The sequence below is a fragment of the Rhinolophus sinicus genome, chromosome X, assembly GCF_036562045.2.
Source record: "Rhinolophus sinicus isolate RSC01 chromosome X, ASM3656204v1, whole genome shotgun sequence".
NCBI lineage: Eukaryota > Metazoa > Chordata > Mammalia > Chiroptera > Rhinolophidae > Rhinolophus > Rhinolophus sinicus.
Genome location: NC_133768.1, coordinates 64233622 through 64253826, shown reverse-complemented (window position 1 = coordinate 64253826; position 20205 = coordinate 64233622). Strand labels below are relative to the sequence as shown.

Below are 20205 nucleotides of genomic sequence, written 5' to 3'. Positions count from 1 at the left end.
AGAAGCAAGGCATAGAGAAGAGATGTGATACTTAAAGAAAAATGTAACTGAAAGTATATATTAAGAATACATATGGTGACACAGGAAGTATGTGGTGACACAAGAGGCCTACCATATGGCTATAAGGCCAATGGGAAAGTGCAGCTTAGAAATACTGATGCAAAATCTTAGCTGTCACTATAACCAAATGAGTAAGATACCAGGAGACCATTGAAGCCAGCAGAAATTAATACACCCAGACAAAAGTGCAAAAGGTAAGGATAAAAACTATAGTCCATACTCTTTCTGAAAAGATGAGGAGCTAAACAAATCAAAATGAGAGTCAGTTTTCTTGACCAGCCATCTGGTAGTATATGAAGAAAATGAATGTTCAATTATAAACAGACAGAGGGAATGAAAGATTGGAAGAGTAGCAACAACACCTAAAGCAGAAAACATGGAGCCCCTATAGCCAACACGTGCCCAACGACATGATTACTCTCCCAGAAACAAAGGACTAGCCCAGTGGGGCCAAGCATGGAAAACCAATGAGTAGGCAACTCAAAAGCAAAGTAGATCAAGATTATAGCATTATCTCTAGCTAGGTAAGACACCGACTTTTCATGAGGAAAGATCTGTGACAAAACAAAAATAGTGTGTTATACACACTACCACTAGCGAATGTGCCTAAATTAACCGCTTAATGAACCTCTCTATGGGTCACTTAAAATGCTGCTGTGATTCACTGCAAGCAATTCCTTAGTTTTTAAAGTCATGGATTCAAGAACCATTCAAAGTGGAGCTGACATAGAGATTTCTAAAACAGACCTAATCGTACATCTGATTAAAATGGGTTTCAACAGACCCAATCGTACATTTTCTGATGACAAGTTTCAAGTACTTTCAGTTAAGACAATCAGAACACAAGTTACAGACACATGCTACACACTAGTTACTCACCAGGAAACTTCCTTGATTTTGGTATTTCTAGTACCCTAGATCTTATATACATGCTCATTGGCATTTGTTTTGTTTTCTTTTTCTTTCCTCAGTCCTCTCTGTTTCTCCCTGACGTCTTCTACTTGTTTCACAGGTGTGATCTGAATAGCTTAAATGAAGAGACTACTGAGATTTTACTTGTCTCCTTTAACAATACCATGGTCTTAAACAAAATCCCTCTCCCACTAAATATACTAAATAAAATATAAAGTCACAGTTGTTGTATTTGTATTTAAAGAATAAGTGCGCTCATTTATTAGACTATAGTTATTTCAAAAATGTTTTCCAACAGTATCATAATTAGAATAAATGTTCACATTCAAAAAATAAAATTGTTTTTCTTTACAAAAGTTCCTACAGCATTGTAACAAGAATACCAAACTAATGTGTCTAGAATATACTAATCAAAATTCTATGCACACTTATGATGAATACAAATGAAATCAATCTAAGTTCTCAAAGAGGAAAGCAAAAAATTTTAAACGAAAATTGAAACATTAAAAAAAAGATAGTCCTTTATGTTCTCGGTATTAAAAGAAAAGAAGTTCCCTTTCAACTTCAAGAACACACACACACACACACACACACACACACACCAAAACAAAACAAAACAAAACAAAATACAACAACCACTTCTGGACACATCATCAGCTGAATTCTGAATCATCAGTAGTATATAAAGACTGATATTACTGTAATATAAAAAAAGCTTACAAAATGTCTAATGCTTTACAATAGAAAACAGCAAGGCACATTTATTTACTCTGTTGCAAGTACTTTTATCTAAAGAAAGAAAACCGTTGAAGTTCAATAGCATAATAAATGTGTACACTCAACTTACTGGTAACATCGTTTTTAGTCCTGAACGGAGGAATTCATTCCTTAAATGTATTCGAAAATCAAGATCATAAGGCGAAGTGACAAGGGCATTTATTAACTGCATGCAGGCCACCTGCAATTAGAAAGCAAACATTGTTTAAAAAAAGTTTTAATTAAAGAAATGCTTAATTAATGCATTCAATTATTATTCCATTTACAAAAGGCATTTATCCACATTATAAAAATTAAGAAAAAATGCAAATATTTGTACAAGGATGATTATGATTTTACAGTATAAACAACAAAATTAATAATAAAGTTTCTAAAGTCCAGAATAATTTAAATGAAGACATGAAGGATGGTCAAGTACTGTTACGCTTTGCTAAACAATATGAAGAAATATTAAACTCTTTCTGAGAAACTCCAAGTTCCAAAAGTATGCATAGGGAGCCCTTTCAAAAGATCATGAAATGTATCTTGCATATCCAGCTGTCCTCAGAGTACAACTGACCTCAATTTTATACGGTTACAAATACCTTTCTAAAATAAATCAAATAAAGTTACAAAAGTACCCTGATATTAAGGCAACAAGGCTAACTTGGAGAAATCATTACACTGACATATACTCTTCTCCTATTATTGGGATGGATTTGCACAAAATTTAGAATATTACAATATATGATTAAGATGAATTAATTTACTATGTACAAAAATGAATTAAGTGCATTATGATCAACTAGAAGGTACTGTGACACCAATACTAATGTATATAAATGATAAAGTAAATATAAGGATTTGTTTTCTTTTTTTTTTAATTAAAGTTTTTTGGGGTGATAATGGTTAGTAAAGTTACATAGATTTCAGGTGTACAATTCTGTATTACATCATCTACGTATCACATTGTGTGTTCACCACCCAGAGTCAGTTCTCTTTCCATCACTATATATTAGACCCCGTTTATCCTCATCTACCACTCCCCTACCCCCTTACCCTCTGGTATCCAATTGTTTTCAAGTGCAGGTGATTCATTAATTATATTGACACTGGAAAACAGGTTTCGCTTTTCTTACTGATATTGAAGACCCTTACAATAAAATGGGACTTATTTTCCGGTAATTGCAAGGTAAAAGGGAATCAACCAAACGCTAATTGCCAGACGTTCCATACATTATTCGTGAATAGCATCTTTGGAAAATGCCACTCAAATCTAAGGTAATTGGCTAATAGTTTAGACGGGCTCTACTTCATCTACTTGGCCTGCTGTCTGCTTATGCCAATAAAGTTTACAGGACTCACACACACACAAAAATAGTATGAGAAAAACACAATCAAAAAAAATGTTTCAAACGTATTTTGGTTTGACTTATCCAGGGCTATTACTATGATAATTATTCTTTTCAAGTAGAGAGAAAATATTAAAAGGTATATTGCCTTTATTTGTATATCTATACTTTTGCATTCAAGGTCTTTGGAGGGGTAGATTAGCCCATTTATCTCACATCCAGGTTCAAAAATCAAAAGTTACATGCTATAAAGTGGATGATTAAGGTTGTTTCTAGCATTACCAGATATTTAATGATAATTGAACAATGTAGCCTAATTCCTACAAATGCTCAAATATCAAGCTAAAACACTTACATAACTGATAAAGTCATAGACTTGGCATTACTTTAAAAGACATACCATATAAATTATTATGACACTTATTCTTTAGTAGATTACTTAACCTTTCAATTTACAATAAGAAAACGTTAAAGTCTTATATCCCACAGACTGGGATATAAGTTTCTATGTCCTACATGTCCATAGCTATATTATCATTGTATTTGCCTGAATGATCCTTGTTATGTTACAACTATGACATGACGGAACAAGCCAAAGTACATGTCCAATCCAAAATTAATAGAGAGAAAAGTTGCCATCTGCTAGGATTGTTTTTGCCAGAAGAAATTCTAGCTTAATGGCTTGTATTAATACCCTACAAGTAAAGAGAACATTTCTATAAGAAACAAGTTAATGAGTCTTGGCATTGTTCCTTTATACAAATAAAAGTACTTAGATCAGGAGATGATAGAAACAGAGTCAATAAAATTAATGATTCTATCAGCATCAAAATAACTTCACATTTAATAAGATATATGTTGCAATGCTATTAAATACTCACTTTACATACAATGTGTGAATATATAACAAAATTAAAAAACAGTTGCATTTGTTGACTATAGTATAAAATAATTAAGAGACCATGAACCCAGTAGTGAAAGAGGTAACGGCACTGGTTGGTCAACATACTATTTATCAAATTCTAATAGATATCTAATTAATTACAAATAACATACGATGACGAGTCATAGTATCATGTCATTATATGACATAATCTGTTAAAGCGATGCTCTTTTATAGAAATATTTGTATTGTATAAATGTGGAAAACACCAGTCATCTTAAATATCTCCATTCCTTTATACTACTACACAATTACTTCCCTTTTCAGAGGACAGGAACAAAATCAATTCAAAATCAAAATAACTGACACTATTTATAACTACAAAATTAAATTTTAAAAATGTAATTAGTTTAAAGGGCAGAATATATTATTAATTATAAACATGAAATATCCATTGCGTGGATTCTGAACTCATAAATACAAAACCCAGAGTTATTGTTGTTGCTATTATTATTACCATTATCAGTTACCGGACAATATTAGGTACTTCACGTAACTCACCATCTAATCTCATCCTCATAAAAATCATACAAGTCTTGCTCTTTATCCTTATTTCACAGATGATGAAGCTGAGGCTCAAAGCAGATAAACAACTTATACAAGGACACACAGCAAGGAGTAAACTCATGATTTTAAACCATATCACTTTACTCCAAATATAGAATAATGTCTAGCACATTCCAGATGCCTCACAAACTCCATTCATTGATCCACACAACAAAAGACTTTAAGGATAGGTAAGGCAGTAAAATTTAACTAGTTGACCATATTTAACATACTGGAAAAATACAGCTTTGAACTAAAGGTTAATTAGAAAAACATACAATTATTTTACCAATCTGTTATCTACTACATAAAGCGGTTAGCATATATGTAAATGATACCTCAATAAAAAATAATAAAGTGGTTATCATAATACATAATGGAATGTAAAAATAAAAAATGTAGAAAATAGCTCCTGAAATATGTTACATTCCATTTTCCATACATATCCTGAACAGTGAAGTATGGGCAGCATCCCATCATCCAAAATAATGGTCTCTTCTCTCTACTTCTGCCACCCCTCTCCCTACTCTGCATATATGTGCAAGCAAATTCTCCCTCCCTCCCTCCCTCCCTCCCTCCCTCCCTCCCTCTCTCTCTCTCTCTCTCTCTCTCTCTCTCTCTCTCTCTCTCTCGCTGTGCTCTTCAATAGGGAGCCATTTAAATTTCAATTAATTACAATTAAATAAAACTAAAATTCCAGTTGCTCAGTCTCACTAGCCACAGTTCAAATGTTCAACAATCACATATGGCTAGCAGCTACCATACTGGGCAGCATGAATACAGGGCACTGCAGAAAGTGTGATTGGATAGCACTGCACTGGAGACTAAAGGAAAAAGCCTTCTGGCCTAATCTCTAAAATCTAATCTTCAAAAAAGTACAAAAGTGAATAATGAAAGTTTCAAAATCGGTACACTCAACTTCCAAGTATATAAAACTTTAACAGCATGATTGAACCTCTCAATCTGCTTTCCAAAAAAATGTCAACTCCAGAGACAGAAATTAAAGAACCATGGGATTTTAAAGCTAGAGAGAACAAAATACTCTGGTCCAATATGCTCATTTAAAGGTAAACATATGGAAAAACTAGAAAAATTGGATGATTTGCCTAAGATCATATAGCTAATAAGACACAAAGATTGGACTAGAACTCAGACCTCATGACTTTTGGTCTCGCATTCTTTCTACCCACCACAATGTATAAATCTGGCATTGCTGAATAGCATTTTTCCTTGTACTAAAGAAAAAAAAAATGCCCTTGTACTGACTATCACAAAGTCCATTATCCAGATTCCTTCTGTGCTTAGTTTCTTTACAATGGGTTTAAATTTCAAAATGGGTTTGAAACTTAAGTTTCAAAATGGTTTTTAAGTTTCTATTTGTTTTAAATACAGCTTCCACGAGAATTAAAATTTTAAAATCACAGAAAATCAGTAAATTTTCTCCATTATTAATAAATATGCTAAGCTAGGACCACAATTCTGACTTTTAACCAGCACAATTAGTTTCTGTATTTGCAGTTTTATTCAATAATCTCCTTCCATTATAAGGTGATTTCTTTATGATATCTACACAAGCTATTGAACAAATGCATAAATGTATATAGATAAAAGCCACCAACTCTGTGCATGTGATAAAACATCCAATCATTTGTGCCATGAAAAATTATGTATCAAAACTAAATTACTATCAGTTTTTCTACATTATGATCCTTCCTTTACCGTAATGGTATATTCTCTTTCTATAATAATCACCTGCATTCTTTAGTCATCGGGTGCTATTATCTTCATCCTGGGGTGTGGGGTGTGGTATAGAGAGAGTGAGATATCACAAAGTAGACTGTAAACTTTCTAAAGGCAAGGCTTGGTATTTGTTTAGGGTTTTCTGTGTAACCCCATTACTGTTCCCAACAAATTGGTTAAAACATAATGGGTGAATCGTATTTAAATATTTCAAATTTTATTGGCATGGGCTATATAATTACAAAAAGAAATTGCATTCAGTTTTCTACCTGAGTGGTAGAGAGAGGAAATACTTCAACATGAAGTATCTTCTCAAAATTACTGGGAAAATGCTAGAGCTTTTTAGTTTAACTTACCGGCTCTGAAAACGATACAAATAACTAGCAGTTTGATCACAATTCATAGAGCTAGAGAGTAACAATAATTGCCAACCCCAGGGCATTCTCAGACAGATTATCCATATTGCCATTAGCTGTGACAAATTGTGCTTTTAAATTTTTATTGACACTGTCACACACTTGACCTTATTAAGTACTTTGTTGACATTAACAAGGTCTTTCTTTATCCTAGCCCAGCAGGAGTTAGGAAAAAAGATGGTTTAAGTCAAAATAAGTACCAACGAAGAAAGATACAAATGTACAGAGCAAGTTAATTAAGTCAAGAAATGGAAAAGGATCCCTGGTAGGACGAAACCATGTACGAAGGCATGGCAGTAGAGGTATGGAACAGCATAAAATGTTCAGGAAACTGAGCACAGTACGCCTGGGCCAGAAAAATTATGCAGAAGAGTAGTGGAATATGAGGCTAGAGACAAAGCAGTGGTCAGAGTATGAAGTATTTTGTGTGGACGATAACTAGACTTGAATCCTAGAGGCCATGGGAAGCCTTTACAGGATTTTAAGCAGTGATACAAGAACTGCATTTCAGAAGTATAACTTAACAGAAGATGTTTTTAAAGGAAGCTAGAATGAAGGGTAGATAGACAATACGTCTTTAAGAGTTCAGGGAAATGATAAAAGAGTGTCTTGAAACAATAGTACAAAGAAATGACAGCAGGGGTGGTGAGGGAGGAAAAGCATGTTAAGGAAGGAAAGTGCAACACAAAGGAAGTAGAACTGGTAGGATCCAGTGAGTGAAGGAACGGTGGACAACATAGGAGTAGACCTGAAGACGGTTATTACATTTCTGGTTTATGCTACTTGGTGGAGTATGCAAGGGTTAACCAGGACTGGGAATGGAAGAGAAAGGCAGGTTAAGGTTGGAGAGGGGATTGGAGTAGGAAGAAGGATGATGAAAAGGAAGGTAAGTAGAGTTAAGGACAATACTGATTTTGAAAGCCAGTCAAAGGCAGCTGGACATACGGGGTCTGCGCGTCAGGAGGAGGTTGGAAAAAAGAGTTCTGAGAGACTCGTCACAGAGAAGTGTTAGTTGAAGTCATAAGGATAAATGTGGCTGCCCAAGGACAATGTACAGATGAGCAAAGCAAAGGACTGAGGATCAACCTCTAGGAATCAGTATATTTAAGGGCCAAGCACAGAGACAGGAGATTTTAAATGCAACTTGAGGTGAAAGAAAAATGAGGAGAGCTTAGCATCATAGAAATTGAGGGAGGGGAGAGAGTTGATAAAGGACTGATCAGATAGTGTCAAATGGTGCTGGAGAAGCCAATACGAGGACTTGAAAAATGCCAATATTGTCCAAATATTTCTATACAATCCACCTCCGTTGCACTAATTCTACTTTTAAACGGGTACTAATATAAAACTGTCAATAAGTAGAACAAGTTTCTTAAGTAATAGCAGGCATTCGTTCAACACAATATTTAACGCACTCACTTTTCCCCAAATTTTCTCTTTATTCATAAGCTCCAGTGCCTTGTTTTATTATAAATGTACCTCTACAACACATGATAAATGATTTATCCAAAGCTACTCCCTCATAGGAGAAGGCATGAGTGCACTAATAGCTAATTTACAAGTATGCTTAGAGTAAAATCGTAACACTTGAGAACCGCTGTGGAAAGAATCGAGCTACAAAGCGTCAATCAGTCCATACAGCTGAGGGTCTGCCCATTTAAGCTTCAACAAGCTTTTGCATGAAATTCTTTCTGAAATGAATGATATAATTCCCACATTCTGAAGCTAAATATGCTACATATAAGTTACTATTTTCTTTCTACCTTGGGGGCATGATGAAATATGTGAGTTAGTGAGCTATGATGTAACACAGAGATACCCTCAGGAACTACTGACGTGTTTAGGGCTTCTTGCTCTGACATTAGATGAAACCAAATGCTGCAATTTTGCATTCTAGTTCCAATCTTTTATTATGTTTCTATCTCCTCCTCCCTTGCTTTTCGTCTGTCACTTGTCACTTCTTGGTCATCTCACTTCAGTTCATTGATCTGGAATAAATAATACTCTTCCAACCTTCCAACCTGTGCTTCTAGTCTGCTGTGGATGGAAATGGGTAATTGGGCTCATTGAGACACCATAAGGAAGAAAGAGCTAATAGGCTCTGATTAAAGGCCAAAAGGTCTTTGGTATCATAAGCCTTATGGATTTGGTGACATTTTGTAGGCTACTCAGATTATTTTTATTTTATTTTTGCTTTCTTTTTTGGTTCTCAGTTATATTCCAAATTGACAAAATCTATCAAGTAGGTCAAGTGAACCTATTACACATCAGTGAAGCATATATTTTCTGCTATGTTTTTGTGTACCCCATCTAATGGCAATATGCACAGATTTTGTATTATTATCTTCAGCATGTTAGAAAACATTTTTAAAATGTATTAAATCATGCTCAACACACTTCTACACACAGCTCCTGAAATACTTTAGGACATGAGTAAAAGCAGCCTGTAAAGATTGGGCTCTTTATAACACATCATTGGAAGTTATCTATACTACTTTCTTTCCATAACCGAATATTATTAATGCTCAGTGTACCCTAGCTTTCCCTGCTGGGCTATGTAGAAATCAGTTTCAACTATATGTTGCTATTACCTCACTTTGTCTTCTTTTGTGAAGTGACTAGCAGACTGCGCTGGCCTCAGTCTTGACCAACTGGAAGTCATTTTCCTGCCTCCCAACCTACCGTAATAGTGTTTCCTATTTATCCTTCAAGACCCAGTTAAAGCATCACCTCCTCACTGAAGCCCTCCTAGACTTATGCAAGACATACCTAAATTTGCCTTCCTTTGTGTTCTCAATAAACCTTGCCTGGAGGAAAGGGTTATGGGTGCAGAAGGGTTGGTATTTCAAGCAAAGTGTGCTACATGATAAAATATTTGAGGGCATTTAAAAGTCTACAGCATATTTAGGGAACACCAGGTTTAGCATGACTAAAACATGGTACATTTGGGAGAGTGACAGGCTCAAAGTTGGGGCCACACTAAACATGGTCATACACATCATGATTAGGCTCTTCCCCTGCATCAGGTAGCAATGGGTCGTGAGCATAGCTTTCTAGGAATGCTACTACGTTAGAATCGGATTTATCTTTTCAGGAAAATTGACAACAGTACACAGCATTTGTCTGGAGGGGAAGAATGTATCAGTATGGGGTACTATTAGGACACTGTTGGCATAACACTGGTAGGAGAAGATAAAGTCAGTGGGGGTAGAGAGACTGGGATAGATTCACAGTCTGTTCTGTAAGACTTGATGATTGCCTGGATGCAGAGAACAAAGAATGAAGTCTTGAGGAAAATTAAAGATTAGGTAGAAGATGAGACATCTATCAGCTAAAACTAGAAAGTCAGGAAGAAGAGTAGACTTCTTTTTGGGGGAATCATGTTAAGGGGAAGAGAGAGTGAGCTCAGTTTTAATAAGAGGTACCATGTAGTGGTGAAGAGCATGTGTCTGGAGCCAGACAACCTAGTATCTAATCAGGGCTTTGCCTCCTATTCACTTTGTGACACTAGGAAAGTTACCTAACCTCTATGAGCCTCAGTTTACTCATCTGTAACATGGGGATACTACTGCTACCTCTCATAGAATTGCTGCACGGTTTAAAAATGAAGTAACATGTAAAAGTATTTAGAACATTGGCACATGGCTTATAAATGCTGTTTTTAGTTTCATATTTAATGATGTCCACAAGATATCTAGTTAGGCATTTGGACATGCAGGTTTGAATAGACAGAGCTATGAGCTGGACTTATAAAGCTGGCGAATTCCTAGAACACAGTGATGTTAAAGCTAGAGAAGAAACTGAGAACATTCACGAGAAAAATAAAAAATATGTGTATATATGTATATGCATGAGTGTATATGTGTGTGTGTATATGTACATATGTATGTATATACATAAGTGGCAATAGAAGAGGACCAAGGGTAGAGCATAGAGAACCAAACACCCAAGAAGTAAGAAAAGGAAAAACATATGAAGAAGATAAAGAGCAGTGAAAGGCAGTCAAAGAGCAAGGAGGGAATGATACCTGACAAGCCAAAGGCAATAAAATGTTCAAGGAGGGAAGTAAGTGATCAGTAGTGCCAAGTGATAAGGATTGGATATAAGCCATTGGATTTTGAAATTAGGGGATCACTGTTGACCTTTTTGAGAACTGTGAAAAAGATGAGTTGTGAAAGGTAATTTAGGAAACAGAGAAAACAAGTCCCAATGACTCTTTTAGAGATTTTGACTATGAAATGAAAAAGGAAGATGAGAGGCTAGTTCAAGGATAAATAAGATCAAAAGAAGGTGCTGTAGTATGGGGGAAACTTGAGATTGCTACCAAGCTGGAGGGAAGTCAATGAAGAGAGAGTATAAGAACATAACGTGATTTATTGTTTTATCTATTTTTCGAACTACTGAAGATAATGAAAATTCTATCTCAGGTATAAAATTTCACTTTAAAGATGAGCTAGAAAACCTCTGTGAGAAGTTAATAACATACTTTAAAACCCAAAAAAGAAAAAAAAAAGGTATATAGTTGTTATTTAAAAATATAATTAGTCCTGTATTTTAACAGAATTACTTCCTGAGACTGTAATAACATTTTGAGAACTCTCAGGATACTACAGAAATAGAAAAGTCATTCTGTTAAAATACAGCACTAATTATATTTTTTAAACAACAGATTGAAACTTTTGTTTTTCATTCTGCCTTCTGAATATATTTTTGAACTTTTAGATGGTATTGTTTTCATTCACATGAAATAATCCAAATAAACCTACTTAACAATTACTGTGAGAGCAATAGGCTCTGTATATAACAAATTACGAATTTTTGTATCTCATCAGAAAAGGAAATTTCAAACTGTGTTTTGCATATGTTTGCCTCTATAATCACTATTCAACAACTTTTTGAATACCTAGTAAGATGTCTATGGTGCTTACATAACGTTTACTTGTTAACTTGCCATTTTATCATTCCATTCAGTCCAGCTTCCTGAAGGCTAGAAAATGTCATTCCCTTCCCATTGTTTAGGGAGAACTAAGCTATGACAGAGGAGTCATTGTAAAGGTTAGAAAATGCAGTATGCAAATATTGGCATCACAAAGACCTGGCTTCAGATCACAGCTCTACTCCTCAACAGCTGTGTGATTTTGAGTGAGTGAGTGAGTGATCTGAGTAATGAAAACTCTGAATATGTCTGAAACACCTAATTCCTCCTAAACAAACTTTGCAAGACAAGCACAAACTCATATATATATGACTAAAGGTCAATGAAATTTAGTTAGGTAAGGCCATCCAGAGGAACAAGCACACGAAGTCCAAGAAGTCATCTAAAAAAGAGTTTTCAAACCTTTCAGTAGAGATATCAAATTTTATGGAGACAAATTTTATAATAAGACGTGTAATATAAAAAGGAAAACAATGGAAGGAAATACCTCAATTATTAAAAAATATAATACACTGGATATAAAAGGCACACCATAAAAGTTTATCCAAACTCCTCATCATAGTTGGAGAAGTAACAATTAAATCTCCTTAAATATTTGGAGAGGAATTATAGTTTTGTAACACTACAGTATTTTCTTTGGACAAGCCAATTTATCTATCTTCTGTAGCTGCAAACTCTGGTGAAAAAGAGACACCAATAATTCACAACACAATAAAAAGAGGAAAAGAAAATATTTGCTTTAGATCAGATATTTTAATATTTAAACACTCACTACTAAATAATAGTACCTATGTAGCTGGGTTGCTGTGAGAATTAAATCAGATAATATAAGTAAATTAAAATGTTTCATCCAGCATCTCACACCGCAAGTACCTTCAATAAATATGAGTTCTCAACACTCAAGAACAAAGTTATCTTTCATAAAATGAGTGCTTTCCTGAAATTATCTAAGAAAAGACGGTGAGTTTTGTCATTATCTAAAGACAACATTTAGGCTGGGTCTACACAGAGCTATCAGACCCCAACCTAAGAGCTGAAATTCCATCACCCCTATTCTGGTAAGTCAGACTTCTGAATGTTGTGTGAACGGGACAAAGAGAGATGTGCTCAGTTTTCTTACATTTCTACAAAAGCCCACAGACTTCATTAACACTAGTGCACATGATGCCATTGGCTGAACCGTTTGCCCTCTGGCCCTGATTAGTGCTAAGGCTTCCATTTCTGTAGTTTATTATGTTCCTTACTAAATACCGAAATATTAATCATAATCATAATCATGTTTATAATAATTCAAAGTACTTTTTCTAATTTTAAACAAATTGTTTTTTGCACAGACAAAACTTCTAGGTTTTATGAACGACCAAGCAACAGGAAGAATTTCATTTTTATGTTCCATTCAAGTGTTAGCTCAAACGGAGTTGGTGTCATACAACAGGAGCATTCTAAATGTAACCCTGGAAACGACTTAAGACAAAACTGACTCACCTGTAATTGCAAAGCTTCATGATTTTCTAATCCTTCCACAATTGGTGAAAATCGTTCTCTGTTATTTCTTTCTGCTGCTGTAGTTATAGCCCCTAAAAGTTTATCTAGACTATGGAGAAAAAAATTGAACAGGAATGAGAAATACGTCTTATACACACATTATAAATATGGGTTATCTCTTTCAGTTTTTCCTGTTTTATTTCCTGGTGCTTGATATTTATAGAGACCATTACAATCTAAGACTTGTGTTCCTGTCTGCCTGCGAGTACTTCTACAAATCAAATATTCACAGCTTTAAATAATTTTACGGCATCAAAATGAAAATTCAATTTAAAAATCTTGAGGAAAATAAGTTTTCCAGATGACAGTTTTTAAAAGATAGGTAAAATTAACAAATACTGAAATTTAAAAATTCAGGCAGGTTTCAACATTTCATGTAACAGATATTAATATCTCTTAAACACAAAATGGCACCTACAATTATTAAAAGTTTATTCAAGTGTAACCTGACTGTAATTTTATAATAAAGTGCTGGAAAGAGTAAAACATTTTTAAATATAGACATTCTTTGAAAAATGGAACAAGGAAAAAAAAACCTGAAAGAGAAAGCCTACTAGGTAATAAGAGAAGCCTCTATAAATAACTAGCACAAGAAACTTATTTACAAGAACAGAAATATTGAAAACTATCTCTGTGCTAGTGTCTGTATCAAACTAATCTGTATGTAGTATCCTACCCTTACCAAAATATATCTGAAATTATAATTAAATCATAACAAGTAAACCAGGGCAGGTTGTATTATAAGAATTAAGTATTGAAAAATCTAATTGACTAGAAAAATATTCCTTACTCACATATAAACTAATTTTTCTATAAAACCTAAGGAAAACTTATTTTGCTTATGTTATCTCACTCAGTTTGTTCTCATTGAGATAAGACTTAATGCTATATAACAATATTTTTGCTTAGTGTTTGCCTTTTGGTTTCAAAGGACACTAGCCAGTACTATCTCATTTTATTCTAGCAGGTATGAGAAAAACCAACATACTGGAATATTTTTAAATCTTTGTATGGCCCTGTTCTAATTCAAATTGAAATTATTGCTTGGAAACAAAGTGTTCAGACAAAATAATTTAGTCCACATACTTAGTAAGTAAGTATTTCATTCTTTATCACAATGGTTTCTTACTAGCTAACACATTAACGACATCAAATCTTAAATTTTGCTTCTGATTCAATATTATTTCCATAAGAAGTAACGATCTAATGCATGGGAAGCAACAACTTGCTGGAACTGGCACATACATGTACAGAAAAATTACCATCAGCCTTTTCATTCTTTCTTTTTAACAGATTAGTTTATTACATTCTATGAATAATTACTTCATCTTTTCACTTACTATAGGCAGATAAATGAAGCTACTACTATAAAATAACAGTACAAAATAAAAGCATCTAGTTAATTCAGTTAGTTGAAGAAGTCAAATTTTGGTATGTGCGTGTACATAGTGTGTGTGTGTGTGTTTAGGCAAAATTACTCTTATTTTTTCCTATTTTTCTAATAATTGCTTTACCTTCAGCTAGACAAAATTCTATTCATTCTCTTTGAATTCAACTTTGAAGAACTTCCCATTAGGATTCTATCTGTATAAACCTATTTTTCAAAGAATCAAAAAAGGAAAAGCTAAAATATAAATAGGTAAGAGAAAAATGCTAATAATTTCCTATAATTTCTCACTATCTGCATGCAAGTTATCTAAAGAAACAACAAAAAAGTATGACTTGTTAATTTCTCAAGTGTCATTTCCATGCAGTTAATATAATAACAGCAATACTTACATGTTCTCTTCTCCAACAATGCAAATAGCAGAAAGTATTTTTACTATTTCAGTCATCATGTTGGGTTGTTTGGGGTCAATTGCTCTTGCCAATAGTAAAAGACTTCTTTCATCTCCTAGAATCCTTTGCAATCCAAACTTAAAAAAAAAAAAAAAAAAGACCTTCATTCAAAATGTCTTTGGAACATATCTGTAATTTCAAAAAACAAGCTACAATGATTTTCTAAAAACTTGTACCTCCACAATGAGGTTCTACCTAATTATATGAATGGTCTTCAAACAGCAATTATTTGTCTTTTTCTTTTATATGAAATGACTATATCTTGGAGTTTTTGCCTCTTGATCAGATATGATTTCCATTAGCCGGTCTAAAAATTCCATAAAGATTTGGGAGAAATATGGGAACAATCAGTATTTCTTCAACAAAGAAGAACATGTAAAGCACATACTGATATGATTTTCTAAAGTAATTCTACTTATGTCATTGGGTCTCCCTGGAGATATGTGGAATTCATGGTTAAATTCTCCAATATGTTTGTGTGGAAAATTAAGTTGAAGAAAATGGGTAAAATGTTGAAAAGCTCTTTTGTGTACTCTATGCCAGTTAAAGCAATAAACCTCTGTATAGATTTTGCTATACCTTCTCTCCTGTCCTCCCCCTCTCAGGCAGCTGTGCTACATTACAAAACTTTGAACCCAAAGAAATGGCACCTGGGTTTAAGTAAGTGTCACAGCCAACTAGGCAGAGAAGACATCATTTTCATTTATTTTCTAGGTTTGAATACGTGTGCGCAAATGCACATTATATGAATGAACAGGTAAAGAAATGTTACCAAAAAAAGCCCAAAACTTGGGTTTTCACTACATTAAGAAGGTAATATTTTCTTTGATCTTCGTCCCACAAAGCATTTCTCAGATTTCTTATGAAATATGTTTGCTTCTTTTTACAGTCTAATGGTGAAATCTGACAACATTTCATCGGAGCAAAATTGCCATTTCAAGCTAACCTTTAGTTAAGTACCAAGCATATGAATATTTTCATGGTTCCTAATTTAACTTTGAAAAGAATTCAGAGGGAAAAATAACTAATGCTCTTAAATGTGACTTTATCAGAGGTAAAAACAGAAACACAGAGACAAAGCAAAACAAAACAATAAAAAAGGCAATGAAAGAGACGATTAAAAAGCAAAGAAAACAGAAAGGATATCTATGTATAAAGGTGGCTAACAGATTAAAGAGTAAGGAAAATAAGTGGAAAACACATGTATAAAACTGAGACAGATGATTACCATGCAATTACCAAACTTAAAATAACAGCTTTAAAAATCAATTAGAATACCCTCGATAGGGCCAGCGTGAGACATCGTGCTGTTTTAGCCAAAGGAGTTTCACAGGGAGCTTTGGGCTCCGCAGTGCAGGGTGCTCAGTCCCTTCAGCCCTGGGGAGCAAGCAAGGCCTCCTGCTGCTGCTGCCACTGCTGCATCACCCTGTGCAGCCCTGGGCCGGAGGGCAGCAAGAAGCTTGGATAGGAGTGCTCAACCCTTCTTCACTGACGTTGATAAGAGCCCCTGTTATGCACCTAAAGACATACTGGAAACTCCAGAAAAAGTACAACCTCTGGAAAGCAGCAAGGAAACTCTGAGAACTCCTACAAGCCACCAAGAGGCTGTCAATAATGAAAAATGTAAAGCTAGCTACATGAAACCCAGTGTCTTTCCTTCCACCGCTCCTGGTAAAGCATCATCTCGAAAGCCTTTTGGGATCCTTTCTCCAAATTTCCGTGCAGTATGAGTGGAGAGAGTCCTGTAGAGGCAGCTTGAGTATTAAAACCAAGAAGAATGCACCATCTGCAACAATCCACCAGTGTGAAGAAGAAGAGTGGCTTGATATCTGGACTGTGGTGAAACTTGGAAATACCATAGAGAAAACTGCATTCTTTGCAGCCCACCACTGAGGCAATGGGATAGGATTTATGAAAATAAAAAGCTCCTGAGATATTGATGGGAGAACTACTATAAGAAGAAAAAAATTAGGGGATCTTTAAAAAGCCAAGATACAGTTAGAAAGGATGAGGGAAGTCAACAGCAGGTGCTACCAGCCTGAGCCATTTGTGTGTGGCATTGAGCACTGCTGTGTGCATTATGTGGGTGACAGTGGGGACAACATGTATGCTGGGAGGTCCCTGTCGGTCATGGAAGAGGGCTACCTTCCTTGAGCAAAGAGCCAGTGCGCTGCTAGCCAGTTGTGCAAAAAACTGCACTAATGCACCTGCCATGATGAGGTTTTCTGGGCAATCCAGGGGTGTGTCCCCAAGCCTCCGAGCCCTTCTGTGCCCCAGGAGCTTGTGAAGAACCCACGGAAAGGGGAAATCCTGAGGTTGGTGAAACACAGAGGGAACCAATCCGTGTTCACGACATGGTAGCCAGGCGGGACTCCAAGTGCATGGAGCGGCAGAGCCAGCATCAGCCCTGGAGCCTCTCGAGGAATAATAGCTTCCATCGAAATGCAGGTCGGGTGTTGCTTGCAAATGGCACTCGGACTGATGAAGGCAAAGCAAACAAAAGCGCCTTGGAGGCACCCGACACTCAGGTGAATCCCGTGGGGTCTGTATCTGTGGACTGTGGCCCCTCAAGAGCTGACAACTGTTCTCTTACAGGGGGCCAGGCCTGGGACAGCACTCCTCGGGGCTGTCCCTCATTGCCAGCTGGTGTCAGTTTCCACAGGGACAGTGCAGCTTTAGAGTCAGATCAGCAAACTGCAGTGAAAAACAGCAGTAGATATGATGTGGAAATGACAGAGGAACTTTTTGAGTCACCCTTTCCTTCTCGCACGTGTCCCCAAGCCATTGAGTTGCCCACAGATTGTATGGGTAGAGAGCTGGAGCCACTCACTAGCCAAAATCCTGATCAGAGAAGAAAAGAATTCGTGTGCCTTAGTATCACTGTGTCCAACATAGAGACAGTAGTTTGAAATCCTGTGAAGACCCACTTCCAGGGTTGCTGTTTTTTCTGGCACCAGGTCAGCACCAGTCGGACTGTTCCCAGTTGAATGAAAGCACAATAAAAGAGTCTTCCCAGGCCAACCCAGCAGCTTGAAAATGCTGCTGAGGGTGGCAGTGCATCTGAGGAAAAGTGTTTCAGCTGATTCATTTGTTCTGCCAGTCTCTCATGTGGAAAGTACATTACTGGTGCTTGAGGCATCCAGTTGAAGAAGCAGGTGTCTCATGACTTTCCAGAGACCAGGTTTAAAATCCAGCAGCTTTTGGAGCCTCAGCAGTACATGGCTTTCCGACCCCCCCACCATTATGGTAAAAATCTTCAGGTTATTTCCCGCCAAGCATTTAGTGGCTTTTAAATGTACTTGCTGCTATTTCAAGTTTATCACTGAATACTACATCAGGCCAGTAGGTTCTCACTGGGTTCGAGACGCACGCTATCGAGACGATCCTTGGAAGCAGTACAAGAAAAATACGTGGGCCGGCAGGGTGGTTAAGGTAATTGGAGCGCCATGCTCCTTATGCCTAGATTGCTGGTTCAATTCCCACATAGGCCAGAGAGCTGCCCCCTCTACAGCTAATATTGTGATCAACAGCTCTTCCTGGAGCTGGGCTGGCATGAGCAGTTGGAGGTTGTCGTGAGCTGCCGTGTGCCGCCATGAGCTGCCGGTGGCCAGCGTGAGCGGCCAGCAGCCAGTGAGAGCTGCTGTGAGCAGCCGACCGATGACCGCCTGCCTCAGACAGAGGGCTGGGGGAGCCCAAGGCTCATAACACCAGCATGGGCCAGGGAGCTATGTCCTACACAACAAGACTGAGGAACAACGGCTTGAACCAGAGTGGAGTGGGGGGAGCCAGGAGAAGGGGGGGATATGTAAGGGGGATATGTCCCTGTGCCAGTGGCACCCCAAGCCCTATTGCCAGGCATTGCCATACAGGCCGGGATACTAGATGTGCTGCCACTGATCTCAGAAGGGCTTCCCTGGCTGTAAGCTGGGGCTTCACAACAACCACTGGGTCTCAACTTGCCACTTTAATAGGCAATCCATAAGAAACAGACAGGGACTGAAACTGAAGAGGAATACTAGCTTATGTGGGAAGCGACCAAATGACTCATTTTTGAAACTGCAAACCACCACCTAGACATACCGTTGAAGTGAGTGTTCTTACCCCTCAGAGTCATCACGCCAGGAGAATCTGTACTTACTCCGACAGGACTGCTATTGCTCAGGCATTTAATTTACAAGCTGTATAAGAAAAATGGTCTCTTGGTTTTATAATGGCGCCTCACGTTTGATCCAGGGCAGTAGCCCATAGTTTGATTCACTTGGCTATGGATAATTATGCCTATTTTCCCCAATCAAATCCATCCTCAAAGGATGAAGACTTGCCACCATCATGGTCGTCCAGAAGAGTTCACTGCAGACTGTGCAGGTAATGCCCAAAAAGGGGTTCCAGAAATGTTGAACACTGGCACCGTACTTGAAATAAGTGAACAGTAGCCTATGAAAAGAATAGCAGCCCTCTTGGATGAAAAGTATGCTTACAGAGGAAAAGTCAGGCACCTTACCTGGGCCTCGGATGCTTGATCTTATGAGACTGATGTTTGCAGTGAGAGGTGGATTTCATGCCCTGTGGTGTTTTCAGTGTATATAATGGTTGTGTTTTCACAGGGTTATGAAAGTGCACATTATATCCAAGCGCCTTTAGAGTGCTATGGGGCCCCCTGTAAATAACACTATTAAAATCCAGTTGTGTGTAGTGGACACTTGACTGTGCAACATCGTCATCACAATGTAGCCAGGATAGTGCTGCAGTGACAGTTGTGTTTTTTTATTGTCTCAAATTTGTACATCCTGTATAAACTATGAATGTTTCCTGTGTAACACATGAATGTTTCTGAGAAGAAACTCTAAATAGTTAAGAAGTTAACCTGTTCAAAAGATACTAAATAATGGTTTAACTGGACAACTTCAAAATGAGCATGAGAACAATCCTTTGTTATATTTTAGTGATCCACCAAGAATGAGAAAATATTATGTAGTCAAGTTATAACATTTTGGCTACTTTATTCTTTCTGTCAGGTTACAATTTTTTTTTAAATTTCAATAAGAATATGCATCTTAAAAGAGAAAAATGAATTAGACTGAGAGTAAAATCATTTAAATTTTCAAATTTCCACTTATTTAAAAGTAGCTGCTAATACGTAGGGACATACTGAAAATAAAA

At 36.5% G+C, this 20205-nt stretch overlaps 1 protein-coding gene and 1 pseudogene across 4 annotated transcripts in view; one reads left to right on the top strand and one right to left on the bottom strand.

Annotated features, from left to right (window-relative positions):
• The window catches only part of DIAPH2 (diaphanous related formin 2), an 823692-nt gene that overhangs the window by 592051 nt on the left and 211436 nt on the right, over positions 1 to 20205 (bottom strand). For all 4 annotated transcript variants that reach the window (XM_019756670.2, XM_074323226.1, XM_019756672.2 and 1 more), the window contains 3 exons: positions 14986 to 15122; positions 13147 to 13255; positions 1820 to 1930 (listed from right to left, as the gene is read on the bottom strand). In XM_019756670.2, the coding sequence (XP_019612229.1) occupies positions 1820 to 1930; positions 13147 to 13255; positions 14986 to 15122 (357 nt within the window). The remainder of the gene's footprint in view (positions 1 to 1819; positions 1931 to 13146; positions 13256 to 14985; positions 15123 to 20205) is intronic.
• LOC109460876 (F-box only protein 34) lies at positions 16558 to 19064 on the top strand (annotated as a pseudogene).